Source organism: Gallinula chloropus, assembly GCF_964237585.1.
Source record: "Gallinula chloropus genome assembly, chromosome: 1".
Classification (NCBI taxonomy): domain Eukaryota; kingdom Metazoa; phylum Chordata; class Aves; order Gruiformes; family Rallidae; genus Gallinula; species Gallinula chloropus.
The window spans coordinates 109,631,043-109,655,238 of NC_140085.1; the positions used below are offsets into that span (position 1 = coordinate 109,631,043).

At 35.8% G+C, this 24,196-nt stretch overlaps 1 protein-coding gene across 3 annotated transcripts in view; it reads left to right on the top strand.

Annotated features, from left to right (window-relative positions):
- NCAM2 (neural cell adhesion molecule 2) overlaps positions 1-24,196 on the top strand; it is a gene marked incomplete at both ends in the record, with an annotated part of 294,502 nt that overhangs the window by 182,659 nt on the left and 87,647 nt on the right. For all 3 annotated transcript variants that reach the window (XM_084264855.1, XM_084264856.1, XM_084264857.1), the window contains 2 exons: positions 5,805-5,950; positions 22,402-22,552. In XM_084264855.1, coding sequence (XP_084120981.1) covers positions 5,805-5,950; positions 22,402-22,552 — 297 coding nt within the window. The remainder of the gene's footprint in view (positions 1-5,804; positions 5,951-22,401; positions 22,553-24,196) is intronic.

Here is a 24,196-nt window from a genome sequence, read left to right on the forward strand (position 1 = left end):
TGTATAGAAGCCTATATGCACATACTCTGCTCTCCATAATTCTTCAATATTAGTGTTTTTATCTGTTCTACTGAGTAAGACTTAAAAGAGTAATGAAAGCCCTGTATGCATCAGAGGATTTCTTACTGATCATAATCTGGTGATCTCTGTCTGTCATCCTGTTATCTGTTGTAGTTCCCTCTCTGTTATTATCTACTACATCCTCAAAGATCTCATCCATATTAATGGATGACTTCTGCCAAGATTTTTGATACAAATCCATTTATGTTTGGTGCTTCTGAATGGCTTGAAACAATAGGTGGTATTCCTTGAATTCTTTAAAAGTATTTTTAGTATTTTTCTCTGCTTGGTAGCTAACTTTTTATATCTTTTTACCTATGCTATTCAGTTTCATTGTTTTCTTTGATTTGTTTTGTGATCCAATTAGCCAGATATGCATGTGTGTGTCTCTGTGTGTGTACATGTGTTTAGATATATATGGATAAGCATTTCAAATTATTGCCACATTTTTACAGCTATGGGCACCCCAACAAAAATTTTCCAAAATGATGTAATAATAAACAGTTGGTTTTAAAGCAGCCAAGAAAATTCAGTCCCTTAAAAGCTTTCTATATTGTATTACTTTCTAAAACATAAACATGTATTTCTTCATTGTTACTTTACTCTAGAGTGATGGCAGTAGTCTTCATTTGCCTTATAATAAAAAAATTGATCAGGCTAAGTGAAACAAAATCACATTAATTCAAGATATTTGTGCTTATAAGAATCATGCTTATATTCTGAGGACAGTTTTTATATCTTCATTTTACTTGTTCTTTAGTTGCTAATTGCCACTCCTTAATCACTCAAATGCTTGGTTCTTACATTCCATGATGCATAAAGAATTGAAGATCTCCATAAGTTATCTCTCTTCTGTACATTTGCCACAGGAAGAGATGATTTTATTTCTATAAATTTATTTTTCTAGGAAAAAAAATCAGAATCAGTAAAAAATTGTAAAGGAGTTCTAGCATATATTAATATGAAGTTCTCTGGAGTACAGGTTCTCTCTCTACATAATCAGTGAGAGGGTAGTCTGAGCTTAGCAAAAACATTTCATTGGCATTTTTAGTAGTTTCTGACAATTGATGTAAAGAAAAGCAAATGAAGATAAATTACTTCAAGAAGCATTACAAAAGACTTTATAATTAGTGTAGAGTTTAAGCACTTAAAAATTTTAGTTTTTAAATGTCTTTTTTAGTGAAACTAATCTTTCATGGCAAAAAGGGTTTTGCAAATGTGTTTAATGTAACTTATTGGCTACTGAGAAAAGCATATGCTGTTACTCATTTTTTATCTGTCATTAGGCAGATGAGGTCTTAGCCCTCTTAGATGTGTCCCAAGAGGTAAATTTCAAAACATTTAAGTTAACCTAGGCCCTCAAAGGTTAGACAGCTTGTAACCAAAGAGGCTGCAATAAGTCCACAAGAAGATTGGGGTGAGAAATTCTCTATTTTTTTCCATTATTTTCAGGCTTAATTATTACATTTCTTGTATGTTTATAGTTCCTAGATCACACCTCATTAATTTTCCTTTGAGCTTAGTGGTTTTGTTTGGTTTTTGTTGTTTGGTTGGTGTTTTTCCTATGATATTATTTGGTACTTATATGAAAGCTCTTTATTTAAAGTCATTGATGTATCTACAAAGGGAATCCTATGGATCCGTGTGTGGAACTGTCTGTGCCTGCTCACCACAGATACTACGAAGTATACCAGCTGAGGTTTCACAAAGTGCAGTTCACCAATGAAAGAAAAAGTGTCAAAAGTTCATACCTTTTCTGTGTTCCTTCTTTCTTCCCCTTCCTTCCTTACCTGATTGGAACACTGCTAATTTTTAAAATAAAAATAATGCAATCTTTTATAAAAATAAAAATGATGCTATCTATAAAGGCAGTTCTCTCAGAAGATGAGCTTTAAATCCCTCTGAGAGTGCAGTCATGCACAAGGACTCAGGTTTATCATGCGGTAAATCAAGTCAACACTTCACAATGGTGTGTGTGAGAATCCTTCTTATGTCAGGCATCGAGCTTCAGGAGTCTGTTTCTGAGGTAGTTCCTAGTTGAACTCTAGGATTTTTATTAAATTCACATTGCACCAGCACTTCCCAGGAGGAAGTGGGTTGCAGCTTTGCTACCTGATACAAGTGTGGCTCTGTGGGAAGATAGCGTAAGAGTGTGGTTCCTCATGTGTCATATTAATCAAGAGATCCTATCAGGCAGATATAGACTGTAAATCCATGTATGTATTAACAACAAGCTGTTTAAAGCAATTCTTTTCATGAGATACAACCAGGGCTATCTCAACCTTTATCTGTGTGCTGCCTCCCAAGTCTGATGACCCTCTTTCATCAAAGATATAAGTAGAACTCTGTGAAGTCAGTAAACTGCCCTTTTCAAGAAATCAGTTGTAGGCAACTAATAACAAATATAGAACCTCAGATTGATATCCAAGCTCCTCTTAAGTTTTTTAAGGAAGTCATAAGGTACATGGGAATGAGCTTAAATTTTCAGTTAAAAGGCCACTGCCCTTGTCTGAAACAACTCCAGAAGAGACCAAGGAAGGAATGTGAAAGAAACTAGTTTGTTGAGGAAATGTTAGAAAACACCACCAACCTTATCTGCTCAGGGAGCAAACTTTCCAACCAGTAGAAGTTATTTCTTTATTAGGTAATATCACTCTCTTAAGAAAATGCACGTCTAGTGATGAGCAGTTCCTTTTTTTCTTCAAATAAAACAATTTTAATGAAGCTGAAGCAAAAAAATAAAAATCGATATTATAAAACTGAAAAAAATAGCAAAGACCTGAAGGCTTCCTGGATTGACATTCTAAACTACCTGTATTTTCATTTATTTTGTATTTGCTGGAGTACAGCAAGCAAATCCCAGCGGAGTTTGAGAATGACCTTGTCAGTTTAGAAAGAACAGCTAAGGAATGGGGCAGGGGGGAAGATCCCTATTTCAGTGTTTCTAAGAATACTCATCTTGGCATTCTCAAATATACTTTAGCATGCATGTAAATAACAATATTTTTAAGCTATTTACCAATATCCAAAATGTCATCAATACGTAGTCAAACAGTGTAAAATCTACTCAATAGCAAATTATGACTTGTGACCTATGAAAATGAAGCAATTAAATAATCTCCCCCATTCTAGTTCTTTTCTTCTTCCTAGTAATAACTGTCAGCTAGATATATTTGATGATTAATCAGTGCTTATTCCTTTAAATGTCAGCTGCTTATGTCTAAAATGTCAAGGTAAAACTTTCTGTCTTGTGATCCATTTGAAGAAGGCCTTAAAGAAATCAGGAATATAAGTCTAAGATCAAAAATGAAATAGTATGTTATATGTTTTAGAACATACATCATCTTGAAAAGGATCATGCTGTGATGAAAATAATGTAATTCCAATTTTTTCAAATTTCTGACACATAACAATATGATTTTTTTTTAAATGAATGATATATCTGCCATAGATCCTTCCTTGTTTCCAAGAATGTTGTTACATAAAAGGAAAGAAAGGAAAGAAGGGATTATATTGTAGCCAGGACACAAAGTAGAATACTTCATTAGCATTTGGATGATTCTGAAACTGAAGTTATTTTATCTTTTATCTCAATTTTTTTTTTTTAGTTCTTTCATGTTATATACTTGTTATTCTATTGAGGAGAGTTTCAGCTTTTCTCAGCCAAATTGGTGTCCCACTGCAATGCTTTTTGCTCACTACACTCTACTGCATTTAATAAAGCTGGAGCCAGATGACATTTCAAAAGCCCCTGATCACTCAGGATATTTTCTCTCTGCACACAACGTCACTCACCATAGATTATATCTTAATGAAGGAGGATATTAGTGCAGTGCTTTGCTAGGTAAAATGCGACCAGTTTTTCACTGCTATGCAGTAAACAAACAATAGCTTATTTGTAATAGTCAAGGGTGAACAGAAAGTAGACAAGCAACAGAAGGAGTATGGAGATAAGGAATGAGAAATGAGACCAAGGATGGTGTGTTGGAAAATGAATAAAAGAGAGGTAGGTGTTGTGCCTGGGTAGAGCAAGTTTGAACCTGGTTTTATTGGTTTTCTCAGTGCTGCTGCATGCAGCATCTGTAAAACAATGGCCAAAAATGAAATAGTGGTCATAAAACGGAAGAGGAGGCTAGAAATAAGGAAAACATTTCCTCACCGTGAGGCAGTCAGGCACTGCAACAGGCTGATGAGAAAGGCCATGCAGTCTCTTGGCATTTTTCAAGATAATACTCAACACATCCCTGAGCAGTCAGGTCTGAACAGGATCTGTTGACCCTGTGATGATGAGGAGCTTCATCAAGATGATATCCTGGATTCAGTCCCAACCAAATGATCCTCTTCCCTCTTTTGATTCGTTGACATAAGCCAGTATTACTTTTCTGCATAGGATATACTTTTGTAAACCCATTGGAAAATGTGTTACCTCTCTGCTTATTTTCTGCTTCATGAAATCTACTACAGCATTGCTTCCTCAAAAGGAAAACTCAGAAGAACTACATACATTATTTTCTAACCAATGTTCTTAATGTTTACAGAGTCAATGTTAAGAGCTGCCAAAATTGCTCATGTAAACTTGGTTCTCTGGGTTTGGGTGTAAACATACTGAATCATATTCCTGTTACAGGATAACATGCTAGATTTCCCAGTGGGATGAGTGTCTCATTCGTTGTGCAAAGCGGATAGGTTTAGAGAAACTTACTAATGGTTATAACATGAGAGAGTATGTAGGGTGAAATATTTTTTATGAAGATACTTGAATGCCATGGAAAAGAGTAACATTCTGTGCATAATTCTACAACAGAGTTCTTGTATTCCAGTGTACAGATAAATCCTCTAAATAAAAGTGTTCACATGCTGCGTACTTGTGGCTGTACAGTTTGCATTCTTCTAATCATTCCACAATATTTTACCACCTATTTGCCCAGTAAGGATGAACAGCCTTGTATCAGAGAACTCTTTAGTTCTTAATAGTGTTAATATCAGTACAATATGATTGTTATGAGATTTTGTTGAATTCAGTAATTTGTATAAGGCAGATTTCTAAAGATCAAAGTCCAATATTAACAATTTGTATTTTTTTTCCAAATAATTTGTATTTGAAGGCAAACACAGTTTATCATAATATCAAAGAATGCCTGAGGCAGGAAGGCACCTTTGAAGACCATACAGATCAACGCCCTACTCACAGCAGGTGTTTTAAGATTATGGATAGTCAGGTTTTGTGTATCTTCAAGGATGGATACTCTACAGTCTCCTGTGGACAGCATGTTCTACTGTCTTAGTCACCCAGAGAGTTGAAAAGAAAACCAAAAAAACAGAATTTCCTATTTTTCAATTTGTGTCCCTTGCCTCTTGTCCTGCCACTGGGCACCACTGAGAAGATTCAGGCTCTGTCTCACAAATACACTGCATTAGAAGGTATTTAAACACATGGCTGAGATACTCCAGAGCCTTCTCTATTCAGAGGCACATTACTGCCTCCTGGTCACCTTCTTACTCACTAGGACCACCTGGAGTTGTCAGCCATGCTGAGCCAGGAGTCCCAGCTCTTCAGACATATAGAAGTCATTGTTATGTAACTTGAAAACAGAAAAAGCTGATGGCTTTTATAGATGTTAAAACTTTGGTTAACCCTAAATACGCAAACATGAATGTGCCTTGAAAAAAAATAACAAGTAAAAGACTTTGACAGGATGAGTAGATTTGTGCAGGATGAGTAATGTAATTTGTATTTTTAACAGTACAGCCTCAAATAATACAACTTAAAAATGAAACCACGTTTGAGAATGGAAAAGCCACCCTCATCTGTGAAGCAGAAGGAGAACCTATCCCAGAGATTACCTGGAAAAGGGCCATTGATGGAATAACTTTCTCTGAAGGTGACAAGGTAAATCATCCTTTAATGTCTAAAATATCTAAGTATGTATTGTCTATATAATCTTCTTGTAAGCAGAAAATAATTTTAGAGGTAGGTTAATTCTAGATTCCTCTGGAATTGTAAGGGATTGCTACTTTCCAAGGTAATGAGAGCGACAAGGAGATTATAAATTTTAAATTGAAAGAAAAAAATGAAGAAAAAAAGCCATGAAAGTGCTGAAAGGTAATTCACTTTATCAGGCCTAAATTTTCATACATAATCGCTATTAAGGGTTTCAGTTTTGTCTTTATCTTAATGACTGCCCATAGCCCGTCTTGACTACACTTGGCCTCTGTACAGTATTTCTAAATCTAAATCTAAAAAAAACCAAAACCAGAAAAAAGTCCCACCAGAAACCCCACACTGAATACTTTGGAGTTCTATATTCCCCATTTCTGATGGTGGTTTTTTTCCTATTTTTCTCTTTTCTTGCATTTTGCCTCACACAGAGCAAATAGTGCTTATCTACAAATTGACCCCATTTTTCCATTTTGTTTTCCCATTTTCATGCTTTATTACAAATAAGTTGAGTAGAGAAAGATTAAAATATGTCACTTAAGAAAGTAGGCATAAAAGCCGTAATTAGATGGAAGCAAAACCGAATAGCGTAACGTCATTCCTTACTATGAAGAGAATGGGCTGCTTGTATAAAAAAAAAAATAAAGTGTTTGAAGAATATTTTCTTCCTAATTTCCTTATGTAAACTACAGAATTTCCCTTCTGATTACAGTATGAGATGCCATCTTTCTGGCTGGCTAATTCAATTTTTTTTTTACTCCAGATAAGCAAATAGCAAAATAGACATTCTTGCAGATCTTTGCATATTCGTAGCCCTTGGTTAAAAGAAAACATTTGACAAACTTACACAGCAGTCATGCCAATAAGGGAATTAGATACATAGTAAACTATTCAGTTTATATGGTATTGCTATATATCAAGGAATGATGTACTTCCATTGTTTGTGTTATGAAGGATGATGTCTGTTCTGATCTAGTCTCTGACTTGACCTTTCCTCCAATTGAGGCAGCTCTGTGTACCATTTCACTGCCTTTTGATTTCCAGTTTGGAGCAACATAACAGTATTTTTATCTTTTTTTTTTTTCCCTGTACATTTCCCATTAAATCAAAGCAGTTTGTCTCCTCCTTAAGTATTTAAAGTCAAAGGTCACGTTTCTGACCCACACAGATGACACTTCGTTCAAGGGTTACAAGTGCAGCCTTTTCCTTATGCTCAGAATGTTTCTCAAATGACTGTGTTATATCATAAATTGAGAACGAAAGCAAATTGCAGAAACAAGCTGAAAATCTTGGTGCAGTTGGACCTTGAAATCTATCAAGTGGTTATATAGGACAGTATCATATCCTTAATTCAAATGGCAAATTGTTAAACTCTCCTGATGTGTTACTGGAGCGGATTTTTGAACTGCGGTTAAACTGAATAATACTGGCAACCAGACTAAAACCTATATTCAGTTCTTACTAATGTGCTGATGTACTGTGGAAGAGAAAAAGAACGACAATAAATGTAGTTATATGGTTTTCTTTTGCTTTTGACAATGAAAGAACTGTGTTTATTGTTCGTGGAAGAGTTTTTACTGAATGATTAGTAAGTGTTCTCAAATAATGTGTATCTTCTTGAGCTATAAAATATGCTGCTGCATTTGCCCTGTGGCCTTACAGCTCCAAGGTGACAAAGCCTTGGCTTATGCTTTCCTGCTAAATTAGGTGAATAGGGAACAAACCTGGCAGTGATTAAGTTACAGAATAATTGTTCAATAACACAGCAATGTTTTTCACACAGAGAAAGAAAAGGTGAATTGAAGAAAATGAGGGGAGGGTGTTGTAACACAGTTGTGAATTGGAATTACTACTTACATGTGATAACTTGTGCAGTAATGTTCAATCACCAAACATGCTTGCATAAATATAAAAACTATCAACTGCATTCAGATAATTCATCTTTCAGAATTTTTACCAGTTTTAAAACATGTTTTGGTATAGGCTACACTTTATCCAAATTGTGGTGAATTTAGAATATCTTTAGGGAAATGTATGGCAGAACTGCTCTAACTATAGTATTAACATGATGATGAATATTAAAAACCAGGAAAGTGTTGTTCTTATGTTTTAATTATACTTTTATTACTTTTAGTATGCAGGTCTTCAATCGTGTTACTCTTGTTTTGCTAATATATAAATATACCTTGCATGGATAAGGAAGAAGGCTGAATTGGAAATCGTTCTTAGCCTGCAAAAGTTTTCAAAATGTTTTTTTCATATGCTAGATCTTTTAACCAGGACATAGTTTTTTCTGAGTTTTGAAATGGTTATGTCCAAAAGAGTGGAAAAAATGCTCCAAAGTCATAGATCAAAGACAGAACTCTACCAGGCTTAAGGAGAATAATGTTAATGAGTAAGAAGTCCATAATTATCTCTTAGGAAAATACAGCTTTGATAAAGGATTTTCAGTGCATCAGAAGTGTGTATTTGAAAGTTGAAGCCAAGTGAGTTCAAACCAGAAGCGAAGAAGCCTTTTTCTCTCTCCTTTCATCAGTTAGCCTTTGGAACAATCTACCACGCAGTGTGTGGTCCCTCTTTCATTGCAAATTTGAAATAAAGGGGTCCTTCCGCTTCCTCTGACCTCTCTCGGAAGTTAAAAAGGAAAGTTTTCCAGAAGGTCGCATTAGATGGCCTCTGTAATCCTTCTGCAACTCACACATACATGAGAGCGGGTAAGCCCGAGTAAAGCGTGATTATGTGTGACAGAAAGCGTTTGGCTCACCCTTGAAGATTTGAAAATGGAAGCGGAGATTTAGTCCAAGACAGGGCTTCATCTGCTGTTGCAGTGTCAAGCCAAAACTCTGCCTGATGCCTGTGCTCTGCCGCTGTGCTTCTAGTCCCCAAATGCCCAGTGCCGTGTGTCCTTTCACTGGTGTGCCAACCTGGCCGTGCCCCTTTCGGCTGTGGTTCGAAACAGCCTGTTCCTACAGACCTCTCTACATCCAGCAGGCCTGGCCCTTTTCCCGGTAAAAAGAGGAGACAGAAGAGTTGCTGAACAGAAGGAGGGGTAGTGATTTGATTTGCTGTAATCACTTACAAAATTGATTTTGGACACGCACACACATATCTGCAGACATCCCTGAAGGACAGCGTATCCTGGGTTTCGAACACAACATGTCAGTGATTCCTGTGCATACTGCAAAGTGCGAGGGCAGAGCTTCATGCTCTGCTTTCCTAGTATCTGATTCTGGCAGAAATAGGAAAGCTGACCAATGTTGTTTCTAATTACCATTTCAAGCTCTGTTTTGGAATGCAAATAACAATAACAGATGGGGCTTGATGTGAGAGATAGTGCCTCCACTCTATGCAGTGTGTGTCCAGAGAGACAATCTTTACCCTGAAGAATCTATGATCAGAGAGGTCACAGTCCTGTATCTGATAGTCAGATTAGGTGATGTCTCATGTGTGGGGTAACCAGTTAACAGAAAAACCCAAAACAACCACTACGACAACAAACAAAGCAAGCAAAGAAAAAACAATGAGAATTTACAAGTTGAGTGTGGGATTTGAGATAAGTGAAAAGATTCTATATTTTATATATGTATTTAGTACAGATTCAACATATGTGTTTGAAAAACCATACACTATTATTTTGTATCCACAAGTAAAAAAAAAAAACCTCTGATTTTTAACTTTAAAATGAAGACTACAAAGATAATGAGTTCTGCTTCCTTCCATCCACCTAGCACAGCAATAATGTGTGTCCCCATGAAATTTCCTACAACATTGTTTCTAAATATTGCAGAGCTCACACCAATAATTAAATTATTTTTGTAGTTTTAATTCACTTTATATTGTCATGCAAATCATAGCTATTTGGAGCTTGTAGAGTTTTTCATAGCTTTCATGATCAGGCAATAGGCAAAGGTAAAGGATTTGGAGTTCAGTTTGTCTTTTTCTTTGAAAGGTCAACTCCACTATCTCCCCAAGCCTATTAACTCCACTTCAGCTATTAGAAATGTTAATGAAAAGAATCAGATTTTTTTCCTAACTTCATATATAGACTATTGTCATTGCACAAAAAGAGTCAGTGTTAAGATGTCAGCGAATTGTGTTGCCCTCATTTGAGATAGTAATGAGAGAGAGCTCTGTTACGTTCTCGCTCATCAAGCATCAGCTCTTTATTTTAAATGAATCACCCAAAAAAGAGGAAACTTAGATTTATCTAGGTTATTTAAATTGATTCCAAGAGATTTATTTCTTTTTCTGAGCTGTACAAATCCCAGTCTTTGTAAATTAATCTCAGGAACTTTTCTTCTTTGAATATTAGGATAAGTCTTCTTGCTTCGTTGAAGAAAATTGTTATAACCTTTTTCACCTATGCGTTATTTGAACAGCTTCTATTTACAATATCATAGAATATTTTTGCTGATGGAATATTAGTACAGGCCTGAAGACCAGACCAGTTTATGTAGCCAGCTGCAGTTTTGCTTGATTAGGCAGTTGAGGCACTCTGCAAACAATTCAATCATGTATCAAGGGATTTTTGGTTTGTTTTTTTTTTAAATCCTAAAATGAATCCTGGTGAGCTTCACATGTTAAGGTTATGAAATAGAAGAGTAAGAGTATTGTGACGGGAAGGAGAAGGTAAATATATGAACTTGAGAGTGAGTAGAAAGCAGGAGGGTGTTAGGTAATTAGTACCCCTGAGAATATGCAGTTTTATACCCCGTGATGTATGCAAAACATGGAGCACATGTGAGCACTGAGTAGCACACTCTCACTGGACACCTGATCCACTGAAATCTGCACACGTTTAGGGGCTTCTTCGTCTCCTCTATCACACGTTCAGCTACACTTATGTGGAGTTCGGACAAGCTCTTCAGGTAACTATAAGGAGCTAAAAGTAGGGTGTACAGTTTTGGGAGGTGACAGTATTTTAGTAGGAAGATTGATTTTGGAGGAGCAACATTGTATGCAGTTAGACATAAAAAGCAGCTTCCCTGGGTGTGCTGAGGAAGCAATACAGTAGAAAAGCTGGAAGCCAGTCTGGGTATTTCCAAGTCCCTGAGCAGCCTGAACCCTCATCTGAGTTCCCTACACTCCTTTAGGTAGTGTAAATACATTCAGGTCTAAATGAAGCCAGAACTCAAGCAAGAAATTATTTTTGATGTGCCATAGCCTCTTCCCCAGTGCAGGCTTGATTGGTGCTCATGTTGGCAACTCAATACCAAATCTCAGTCACAGGGTCAGAGGGCCCTTCAGATCAGTTCCTCTTTTAGGAGAGAAATTAAATGCTCTCTTAGCCAGAATAGACCCAAATGGCTTTGCACACACACATCCATTGATGTATTCATGTTGTGTGGATGACTGTCAGAATTATCTCATTTCCACAAACTTTTCCTTTCAGTAGAACTTTCTGGTCTTTTTTCACTAGCACAGAATAAAGTAAGCAGAGACAAAGTTGTTGATTCTTTAAAGATGACAAAAAAATCAAGAAACTGTAAAGTTTAATACTTCTGTATTAAGGGATTAATAGAGGGAAAGAAGGATGTTTATTTAAGAATATCACTAATATCTGATTTAACATGACACCTAACCTGAGTCATTCCACCCTCTACAGAAAAGATAATTTCATGTGCTTCTGCTGAAGTACCAGTTGTATTATGTCAATTATATTATGCTAATAATGAGCTGTTACTTGTCTGGTGAAGTAGGTATCCCGCATCTGACGATGCATTAAGCGATACTACCACAATTTATAGACTGGAGTCACTTGGTAGTGTTCATTCCTGTACCACAGGACATTCTTCATTCAGAAACGTTACCTTTTCTAGGTATTATGGAAACTCATAGGAAATTAGCACCATCAACACTAGAATGCTGGAAAAATGTATGTTGAATACTGTCTGACCCAAAAGGCGGTTTAAATACTCTTCTGTATTAGAGGAAAATCAGAATTTAGACTTTAGGCAAAACCAGGATGAAAGCAAGTGGCCTGGATTCGATTTTTTCAATCTGTTGTTTGTTTTGTTTAACAAATCACCTGAACTCTGTGTAATAGTACTTAATAACTTACTAATGTCCTCGGTATGGTGTTATAAATCCCCTCATTTCCCTATGACATTTCTGCTGTACCATGTCCCTGTGTGCATCTACTCACACTCTACCTTCCTATTAATACCTGTTCTCAGATTTCAAACATGGTCACGTTATGGCAGTTTGACATGGCGATGCTGATGGAAATGCGTGTCCATCATTCATGACAGTTAGAAGGCTGGGCTACTTAATCTAAGCGTGATGCAAGAGTCTTAGGTCTTTGCATTGGGAAAAGTGAAGACTGTTTGCACCATCCTTTCCTGACAGCAAGCAGTATTTCTTTGGACTGCATAACTGAACCATAGGATTGAGCTCTGATGCATGGTCAAAATAACTCCCATCTATGCAGGCACCCAATGCATGTTATTTAAATCTTTATAATGTTGAAATAACAAAAATAACGGTAGCAACAAGGAGATGTTTTTTTTGTCTCTCTGCAAATTTCTGCTTGTACAAATCAGGTTGTGACATTTATTCCAAAAGGTCAGTGAATTAACAGCAAGTGGTAATCTTTACCTTGCTGCAAGCCAATCATCTAACATGCTTTATTATATCTTATAGATAGCTGATACATAATGTTTAAGCCTTTAGAATTATACAATTTGGTAAATATTGATTGAATTAACATAGTACTTTATAAATGTTCCTCTTCTTAAAGTAACATATAAAAGTGGACATTTAATGTAGAAATTTGCAGTAGGAATAGAGTTTTGTGAATATTTGGAATTACAAACTGAATCATATGTGTTAAAATTGCATTGTGTCCACATAAAACATAAGACATACATCATTTACCTTGTAGTATATGCCAAAGTAATAAATAACATGGGAGGCGTGTTGGGCTCATGAAATAATCTCAGCAAATATATTTCTGGTAATGTTATTTGTAACTTTGTTTCTTGGACAAGTCGCTGGGAGGTAGTAGCTGTACAAAACATGACGAAAACTTCTACCCCTACCAGCAGCCTATCATGCGGCCATTTGCTGCCCACAGTCTCCTCTGCTTCAACGTCTGTCCCTCCCAGTCTTCAGTTCTTCATGAACTGTTCCAGCATGGGTCTTTCCCAAAGGATACAGTCTGAGTGGGCTCTCCACGGGCTGCAGCTTCCTTCAGGGCATGCCCACCTGCTGCAGTGTGGGATCTGCCAGGGGCTGCAGTGTGGATATCCACACCACCGTGGACCTCCATGGGCTGAAGGGGGACAGTCTGCTTCACCATAGTTTTCTTCGTGGGCTACAGGGGAATCTCTGCTCCACTGTAGGGAGAATTCACACCTTGGTGTCTGCAGGGCTGTTTCTCACACCTTTTTCCTCTCCCTCCTCATCCAGAAATGGATTCCCTTCCCCCAGGCTTCCCTCTCTCCCCTCACTGTGCCTGTGTACTTGAGAATCTTAGAGCTGGAACTCATTTTTTTAGCTGTGATCATTTTAGCCCTATGGTCTCTTCAGTTTATATGTTGTTACAGATCTGTTTCTTCAGCAAGGCACTCTGCATAACTTCTGATAATTTAATTTAATAACATACACTCCCTCAGTTCCCTAAGTGTGCAGTTGGAAACGCTGTAATCCAGCTGTAGGCGGGTTCTCAGCCGTTCTTTCCTTATCGAGGTGGCACACTTTTTGTGCTGCCATGTTGCAATCTTTGCTTTAGAACTGTTCCAAACTCCAGTAGCAGCACATTCCTCCGTAGTAGCTTCCACCCAATTTAGCTGATATGTTTAGCATTTTATTTCTATCTGCATATATAAATGTTTAGAAATGTAAATAGAGAAACTTTATTGGATGATAGCAATTAAATAAAATAACTTGAAAATAAGTGCCTTTTCAGAGATAGCCAGGTTAGCTCATTTTCTCCATTTCGCTTGCTCCTGCAGTGAGCTCCAGATGTTTTCTTAGTTGCAAAAAGCCCTACGGATTTACCTGGGTTTGTGAGCAAAGACATTTTGATCTGTGAGATCTAGATGCTTCCTCCTGCAGACAATTCCATTGTTCCTTATGACTCAAGTCACGCATTTCTGGCTTTCTGGTCTTTCCCCTTCCCTCATGAAGCCTTGTTGCTCAGGCATCGCCCTTCAGGGCTTACCTCACCCCAGTTTCCAGACAGACTTCCTCTCTTCCGTCTAGCCATAGTCATTTTAATAAAATGCACATCGTCCTTACAAAGATACGTGAGGGAACCCAAGCTCTGTACAACAACTGAGCAAACCAGTAAAAGAAACTCAAATCGTGATCTTTTTTGATTGTTTGGCTGGTTTTGTTTGCTTTCCCCAGAGAGAAAAGCAAAGTGCTGTGCTGCTCTGTATGGGCTGTTCTGTGGTACATAACCACATGCCACGTCAGTAATCCCTGCAGCGAAAGCTAAACCGTCATGGCCTGAACCTGCATTCTATCAAAATTAAGTGACTGTATGTACAAACACATGGAGCTCAATTTGAAATTATTGAAACAGCTGACATTTTAAAGGTTATTTTCTATTCTTACAGAAGAATTTTGTGAGCAAGTGGTGCATACAACCTGTATTTAACCAAAAATTTATCAGTCCAAGTAATGATTTATAAGTTTGAGCAAAACAGAACAATTATTCTTAGCCCAGTTACAGTGATATGGACACTTTAATAATGCAAGTTAATCTAAATAATGCAGAGAAAAAAAGCTAACATTGCAGTTAAAAATGTTATAATATAGTTTCCTGGTTTTATGTAGTTACCTGTCTAGGATTTCTCTGACACCTGAGGTTGACAATGCATATTTTCTTATAAAAAAAAAAAAAAAGAGAGAGAGAAGGCTTGGCAATTCATCAGCATCCTAATTTTTCTCAGGAAGAAAATACAAATGATTTAACGTCCCACCACAGCCCCTTAAAAAGAAACGTAACCAAAACCACACTTCCTGTCCTGTCTTGGGTCAACTTGAAGTTATCTTTGTCCATTTTGTACTGCAGCCCCCTTACATGCTTGGTCTGTCTTCATGGGTTTCGGGCTACAGGTTGTTTTGAGGTTTTTTGTTTTGTTGTCTTTTACTGGTTTTATTCATTAGTTATTAAAGTTACAGAACTGCCTCCTCCAGTACCAATTAACATAAAGAGTTAATGTTTGTTAGTAAGACCTTAGTAAGACAGGGTGCTTAGCATGGAGCTAAGGAGAAACAAATTCAGGTAGTTGCCTCATGACTAACAACTTGCAATCGTAAAGCCAACTCAAATCACCTCAGACCAAGGCAACCCCTGGCAAATCTGCGGTGCTGGAACAGTGCGGAGCATTTAGTAGTAGTTGGAGAGTTGTACTTAATGGGCTACAACCCCTGACTGAAAGAAAGTTAGAATCCCAGTGCTTGATGTTTCCTTGTTCTCTCACAGCATTGTAACTCATTCTGTATGGGCAGTTTGGTGAAGTACAGTGATGTATATTCACCATATTAAATATTTCTGCAACTTCGGATTTGAACTGAGCCAAACAGAAAAACTGGACCAGGTTGAAGATACTACATGTTGCCACTGCTGCTGTACCTATTTAGTAGTGATTATTTCATGTTCAGATAAATAATCACTGAAGAATAAATTCTGGCAAATCAAGTCTTGAACAGTCCTCAGTCCCATACAGATGGATGTTTGGAGCCCTGTGCTTATCCTAGAGTCTTCTCTTACTCATCCTTTGCAGGAAGACCCTTGTGACTCAAATTTGCCCTGTAGTTACAAATACATCACTACCTTTGTAAAGATTTACAAAGCTTGGATATAATCCCCAGTGTCTTTCTCATTCTTGTTTATGCAAAGAATTGATTGACAATAAGATTGAATTGTCTAAAATAAGGCATAATTGTGTAGTAAAATAATTATTTTTAGAGGCTGTTTTACGTGAGGTTCATCCGTTGTATGAAATGGTCTTATTCCTGAGAACGTTGTTGGTCTGAATCCATCAGAGTCACCCATGTTAATGGCATCATAGCAGTATTGGAGTAAATTCAGATCAGCAAAAATCTCAGGAATAAAACAACTGTTAAGTACAGTATTTATAAGTGAATCAGAATTTCCAATTGTGAAGTACATATGTAGTTATTGCAGTTGTAATATTTCTGTTATAAACACTTGTTTATGTTTACTACTGTTATTTTTTATGGACAACATTAATGTTTGTTTTTCTCTTTAAGCTTTTTTTCATATGATGCTAGTATTTTTGCCATTATTAACCATCAAGCTTTTTTTTTTCTTGTGATTTGCATCTTTAGCAGAAGTAATTTTGAATAGCTGACCATATTTTCTTCATACTCTTTTGACAGTAAAACCAACCAGGGTCTCAGTAAGTGGTTTTTGTGTGTTGGATATCTCTTATCATCTCATCATGTAACAGCTTAAGTTTGAAAGAAATGCCACCGTGAATCAATCCAATCTCAGTTCATCAATCAATTCATAGTTTCTAAAAGTTATATGAAGCTTTCAAGGATACATTTTTCCCGAGACTGTACATGCTCGTAACAACCCGCATAGAACCTGCTACTGTTTCCAGTCTGAATTCTTAAAAAGTAACTGCTGTGTCTGCAGATGAACACAAAATGAAAGCAGCGATACCTTTTTCCTTCAAGATTAGTTCTTTGTGACTTCCCTGGTGTTGCACTGTAGATCTACAAACAATAGGTTCTTCAATGAGATTTTTCCTTGTGGAAGGAAAAGTCAGAAATTTGCAGCATGCTGACATATATATTTAATGAGCTGCAGTTCTAAAAGAATCACAAGGTCTCCTATAAAATTCACTGAAGTCCAAGACACTGCTGTAGCATTATTCTGATTCACTGGACATTAAGGCACGTAGCAATACTCTGGAATTTTCTACTGTCTCCAACAGGTGCATGGATAGAATACATTTACCTGAAGAGAATGGGAAATATTGTGAATATACCATCCATAATCCAGAAGGGAGCTTCCATCAGCTTCTACACGATGATGGCTGTTGTGACTAACAGCCCTTTCTCATCATCAAAGGTAGATTTTCAGACTAGGAATCGCTGGTCACTTACATTTAATAGACTTCTGAGATTTTATCATCATTCAGTGTCAGCATGTCAGGTTGCAGAAGTTCTTATTTTCCATGCTGTTTCAAGGAACAGTTTCAGGAGCTATTATTATCTGCTTAAATCTCACATATAAGAAACGTCAGCCTGAAGTATGTGATCTGAAGTTTTCCTCTCATGTGGAATTCAACACAACCCAAACGCAGAAAGCTTCCTAAAAATAGTTATTCATGAAATTCCAAAGATGATTCTGTTAATCAGTATTTGTTTTCTGATTGAAAATTCAGTGATGCATACTTGGAACATGACCAGGACAACATAATGAGTTGGCAATTTTTGACAATTTGATCTGAAGAAGGAACAGCTAGGAATAAAATTAAAATCGGTTCTTTTTTTGTTCTTTTTTTTCTTTTTTCCCCTCCCTTCTTTCCCCCAGCCTCATGGGAGGAACTTCTACCATGTTCGTCTGCAGCAGCTCCTTTGGAGGAACTTGAAGTCAAGTCCTATGGTTGTTACTCAAGTTATATGCTCTGACATGATTGTTCTTGAGTATTTTGCACTCTGTTTTACGAAAGAAACAACACTGTCAAGTCTAAGCCACTGTTTCTTCATCTTTTCTGTTGTTAAAACGTGCAGTTCACGTCCAAAATAGCATTAAGGTACGCAAAGTGTCAGAAGATATATTTGATAAATGTATGACAGGCAAAACTGAGCTGCAGTGGTGTAACTTTGGGCAGTAATAGCAGTTTGGTCGCAAATAAGCTTTAAACATAAGAAGAAAACCAAATAAAGGTATTTCAACCTGTCTGAATTTTAAATGTAGGGATCTTTTGCTTGCAGTCCTGCACTTGGACTTCAAGGGAGGAAGCAGTACTTTGTCACCCAAATGGTAAACTCTGTAGGAGAGAAGATAATCAAGACAAAGCCACAGCTGCTGTAACCATCCATGTAATATTATCAAAATCCAGCTACAAACAAGTCACCAATTTCCGCTTCTGTTCTCACCTTCCACTCTTGCTTTCAGCCAGCTGAAAATGCACATTTTGGCAGCCATACAACTTCATCTCATCTGGTGCTACAGTTCCTCAGTGGGAGTTGGAGAAATGGTTGATAAATCAAACTTAACCACTAATCACACCATCCACCTCTCCCCAAGTGCGGCTTTCTACAATTGAAAAAGAATGACAATTTCTAAGCATCATAATCAACTAATTCTCCCCTTCTGAGAAATTACACTTTTTTGAACTACAATGGCAATAGAATTGTGCAGATTGAACACTCCATGGTACCTGAATAAGTTATTATGTCCCCGAAGCTGTTCTTGTCTCTTTGTGGATGTTGTAGTCTCATCACATCCCTATTCTCTCTAGCAATCATACGCTAAAAGCTGCATACCTCCTCTGCATGTGGAACCCTTGAAATACACTGTTATCATCATTCTGGTGCTGCCTCGGGAGCTCTGGAACATGGTTTTGGAGCTGTGCATCAGCCAGTCAGGACTCTCTGAATATTCATGTGTGGAACCACAAATTAGGGTAGAATTCAGGAAGCAAAAGAATAACAGGAATTTTATTGAAATAATACATATATATATATATATATATATGTATATTTATATATATATACACATATATATTCGCTTTTACAGAATATGTCATTAATCGCAAGTGATGAGATACTTCCTACTTGCTTATTCTACTGCTCATTTGGGTTGAATTACGTTTTTGGAGTAAGCATACTGCGAGTGCAGAAAGTTCTCACCCTCTGGTGCTCTGTGGATTGGTTTGGTATTGTTTTCAGAAAGCACTTTTTTGATAATTCAGAGTTGTTACTCTGGATAATTTTACTTGGAGATCTGTATAGAACAGTTTGTTTGCTGTGGCAATGACAGCAAATAGACTGCTACCAGTATTCAAAATAAAACATGGTTTTCTGTGAAGTGTTAGAGTCTTAACTTAGAGAATGTTTTATCAGGCGGGTAAAGTCACAAAGTCAGTTGTACCTGAGCTGTTCTTATCAAAGTCTCTGCTGAAGATTGGTCACTGGTGGTTTAGCTTCATGTTAGGGATGAGGTTGGGGCAGGGGAAGGTCCCACAATTCCCCCAAAATCAACTTTAATTACAATTAATGAAGTTGTACACCAATCCATCTGTAAAAAAAGACCTTTGAACAGGACGTCTTAAACTGTTCATGGAGAAGCAACATCACAAAAAGCATTGTGAGCAATGCAGAAAAAACCCATCTTATTACATGTTTTCAATTCCTTTATATACAATTTCAGAGACTATCATGATAATTTTAAGATAGCTTTGAAAAAGTACAAATTAACTTGACTACATATGTATTTTTATGATCATTTGGGCCAATTTTTCTTGCCTACATCACGCATTTTATTTTGTTTGTGGACTTTGCTTTAACATTTGATGAACATTTCTTAATGGTTTGATGATGAGAATTGATGATGTGGTCATGCAAAAATCTCCTATTTTTCAGAGCATTTATTAGGCTTTTTACCCTAACTATAAACCTAAGATGTATTATGTCATACATACTTGAGTATTTTTTTCTCATACATAAGGAAAGTTATTCTGAGTAAAGACCAAAAATGTACATATTAATTTGTTCCAGCAGTATTAGAAAATAATTAGATAAGCTGAAAACAAGAATGAGAAGTTACTGTAACAGCTATTTAGTTTTAAGGATCTTTGGTCTTAATTTCATTACCCAGGTTTTTTTGTTTGTTTTTTTTAAACATCAGTTATTACTCATATCTGTGCTTTGGAATGGAGGGAATTAATTATAGTGGAATATATAGTGAATTATACAATGAATTTGGAATTACTATTAAACTGATAAAATTTTTCTTTGTTAAATTAAAAATAGCACAGCAAAACTTATACTGTTATAAAAATGCCTTTAGAGACTTTAGTGAGGATTATAAATAATTTAATTCTTTTTACAGGAATCCTGTTGACCATACTTCCCAGGAGGTACAAATAATACAAGCTTGTTTTTCAGAGAGTGAAGAATAACCCTTTGGAATAGAGTCTTTTTTTTTCTTTTTTTTCCCTTCCTCTTTTTTATGTATATAATAACCTGTTATTGGAAACAGAAAATTGAGCTACCTGAAAAATATCTGATCTAATTAGGAAAATTGTGGTGAAAGCACATGAATGAATGTGTCATTACAGCTATAGGTCAATATAAATTCACAGTAAGAAACTTTCCATTGTGCAAGGAGAAGAATTTTGGCTCTTCATTGTAGACTTGTGCTATACAATAAGGAAGGGCAAAGATAGTATTTTTCTCAAAATACTCCTCTCTATTGTATAGAGCTGCCTTAGTGCTTTTGGAGGGCAGCTCTTAATGTATCACTAATACAGTATTTAGGACTGTATCTGTGATTCGTAGTCAGAGGTTGTTCCAGCCTATGTCTCCTTACAGATTCAAATGTGACCTCTTAGGGAAATATTTGTAAGGAAGGAAAATTCAGAAATAAAATTGCTGAAATGTATGTACATTTTTACGTATGAATAATGTAGATTAACCATTGTATTATGTACTTGACGTTGTAAAGAAGAAGAAAATAACCCTTAGGTAAATAATACTGTTATAAACTATGTCATAGAAAGTACTTGCAAAATACATTTATCAGAAATTAGAAAAGTATTTAATGCTTTGTTTTAAAGAAATTACATTTTAATTATAGCAAAAAAATCACTTAAAAAGCCCATGATATTCAGTACTCTGTGGCATGTTTACTAGTAACTTCCTAACTTTTCCTTGTTTAAAGGTATAATGAAAATAGAATTTTTAGCATTAAGCAACAGAAGAGATAACTAATCAGTCTTAGTTACTAATTTTTATCAATTCAAAGGGGTTTAGGTTTTGTCTTCGCATTAGAATTCCATAGCATTAATTTATGGACTTATGCTGTGAGGTTCTCACAGTAAAAAATTTTTAGTGTTCTTGGTTTCTGATGTGGGATAAGAATAGTTTCATTCCATAGAAATAGTAACATACATGCTTGATATGACTGCTTTAATGTCACATATTTGAAGATATAAATTGTGTGCACTTTTCCTGTCTTCAGAAAAGAAACAATTGTACAGAGTTAAAAGCTCAGTCACTTAAATATCAGCTGCTGCTTAGTTAGTATTTAGTGTAAAAAGCAGTAAGCTTGAGTGTACAGGATTGGATATTAAAGTATTTTTTAATTTTAAATGTGATACTGTGGAATAGTTACTGGTTTTCTGTCCGTTTTTTATCTTCCTCAATAACAAAGGTAGGTAACTATCAGTATTTTAAAGCTTGCTTTTTTTCCCCTCAAAAAGAAAGAAAGAAAGAAAGAAAGAAAGAAACAAAAAACCCAACCAAAGTTTAGCCAGTTTCTCTCAGCTACAAAACAAGTAATGAGCAGAACCAGATAAAAATAACTTATTTGTTTCTCAGCTACACTATTCTGTGAAGGTTGAAATGTCAGTGTTCGGGGTTTTGGTTGGGTGGTTGGTTTTAGTTTGGGTTTTTTTTATTTTTTTTTTTTATATATTTAGTTTTACCTATTATTTTATACTTCAGAAATTCAAATAGTTTTGGTTGAGGGGCTGGAGAGGTTAAATAAGGAATTTTATGAAGTTGCTAAATATGAAAATTATGTTCTAGAAAACCTGAAACCATCATTCCTGTTTCTCCCTTGTCTTTTTCTGTGCAATGATATGAAAATGAAATTCAGAAATTCCAGTTGCATTTACGGAGCATATTTTTTGACCATTGTGAGTTTATGACAAGAAAATGTGAATAATGAAAATAAATGAATGACTAGATTTGTGGTTTGAACATTGTTTGAGAGGGTATTTCTCTTCTTCACAGTTACATTTTTAAGAACAAGAGAAAGTACTAACTGTATTATAGTGTAACTGTAAAATAATATAATAAGATATTATGATTTTGCATTTATGCATTTTCATTAGCTGCAGCCTCATATCAAAATGAGTGATATCATAAACAGTTCTGAGTATGTAGTTCATTATTCCAGTCATAAGTGAATACATTTTGTGGTTTACCTTGACAGTGTTCCTTTAAGCATGTACTTATTCCCTTGATTATAATGGCTATAAACACAGTATCCTTTTCTATATATATTTTTTAATTTATTTGACAAATTTAGAAGTTGTTTAGCTCTCAGTAACAACTTCACCACAGGTGAAGAGATGCTTTCAGTCATACTTATCAATGGTGTTTAATATATAAAACAATACGTAAATACTTATACATATATATCTATAAAACCTTTCTTTTTCCTGAATCAATGTAAACAGAGCCCCGATGGCCGTATAGAAGTCAAAGGGCAGCATGGAAAATCGTCACTGCATATTAAAGATGTGAAGTTGTCAGATTCAGGGAGATATGACTGTGAAGCTGCAAGTAGAATTGGTGGGCACCAAAAGAGCATGTACCTTGATATTGAATGTAAGTTCTAATATTTTGTTTTCTCTTTTAAATTTGTTTGAAAAGAAAGAAAAAAAAAAGTACATTCTTAATGGAAAGTCAGTTTTTCCTGGTAATTCATGTTTAACTTTGCATAATTTAAGAAAGCATGTCCTTCTGTCATTAGTGATACTGAATTCCATGGAGGAATCCTGTGTTTTCTGAAGTTGACAAGATCCTTGTTGGTGATTTCATTGAGATCATATTCTACTGGTTTTTCCACTTACTTATGGCTAAGTTCAGTAACTTCAAATCTTGGGGCTAGTGGAGACTGCTGTGGGTGAGACGTATTCAGTGGAATAACATAGGGATTGATTTGAGACACAGCTCAGTCTTGACCTTAACCTTCTATGATTCAACAAACTTGTTTTTTTTCCTAGTTCACTATTTTACGAATCCCTAACGAGTCTCTAACCCTTAAACCCCTCCTGAAGTCCACAAGTTTATGACAATCTCTTTTAGACAAATAGCTTTCTGGACAGACTGCTTTATTCAAAGCTTTTGAATTTTATCCAAGAGAAAATGAGATTATTTTTCTTTAGAGAAGAATCTGATGTTATAGAAGCCAAACAGAGGATATAAAATTGAAATACATAAACATTCATTGGAAAAACTGTCTCTTCAAACTGTCCTTCAAATTCATGAAGAAAAGATCATTAAAAAAATGAAAAAGAAATCTTTTATGTTTCATCTTTCTATTTTGCTAGAGGTTTTCTAGATATATTTGTTCTGCATTTGCATTATAGCTTGAGTGAGCATGTTTGAATGGAAAAAGTCTTTCCATTGGGAAGATGGAAGTTGGAACAGGATCTGTGACACAGAAAGATAAGTAATTGTTGTAGACTGTAGAGTGATTTCCTGAGGACTTCTGAAAGGGACTTCAGTATACAGCTGCGTTTTCCGTCTTTTTGGCAGGCAAGAGTTGCATCATGATGTGGGAAATAAATCTGAAAGGAAAATTAAAATTGGTCAAAATTGTAATTGGATGTTAGGAATGTTGAGATTTGCCAACCCAGAAGACCTAAGAAAAACAGTATTTATTAATAGCTTTAACAAAGCTATTCTTCAATAAAGAAACATGAATAGATTTGAAACTGCAAAATACCACTATTCTTTTGGGAACATAATAATTTGCAATATCTGTGTTTTTAATGAGTTCACTAATGCACTGATAATTATTTTATATGTATGAAGAGGAAAAAAAATATACTAGATAAAAATGCAAGTTCCTGTGAAATTTCTGTAAAATCTTGTCCTACTCTGCGAATAGTGATATGAAATACATTGTTTGATTAAGTTTAGGTAGCAATTGTGCTTTAGGATTAAATATTATTACCTTTTGTATGCAGAACAGAGATAGAGGATACACCAGATTTTATGAAACAAGCGACTGAAATTTAAGAATCTGTTCGCAGCACAGAATTCATACTACAGGGCATAACAAAATATCTGTATTGCTGCAATATGTTACTATAGTCTAAGACATCTTTCAGGGAGAAAGTATTAAAACAGATGCTTAGAATTTAAAAGCAACATATCCTCATTTTGATATAGTAGACTTAATTTTTAATATGTGTAGGAACAATCAAATATTAATGTGTATGTGAAGATGGAATAGCAGTGTCC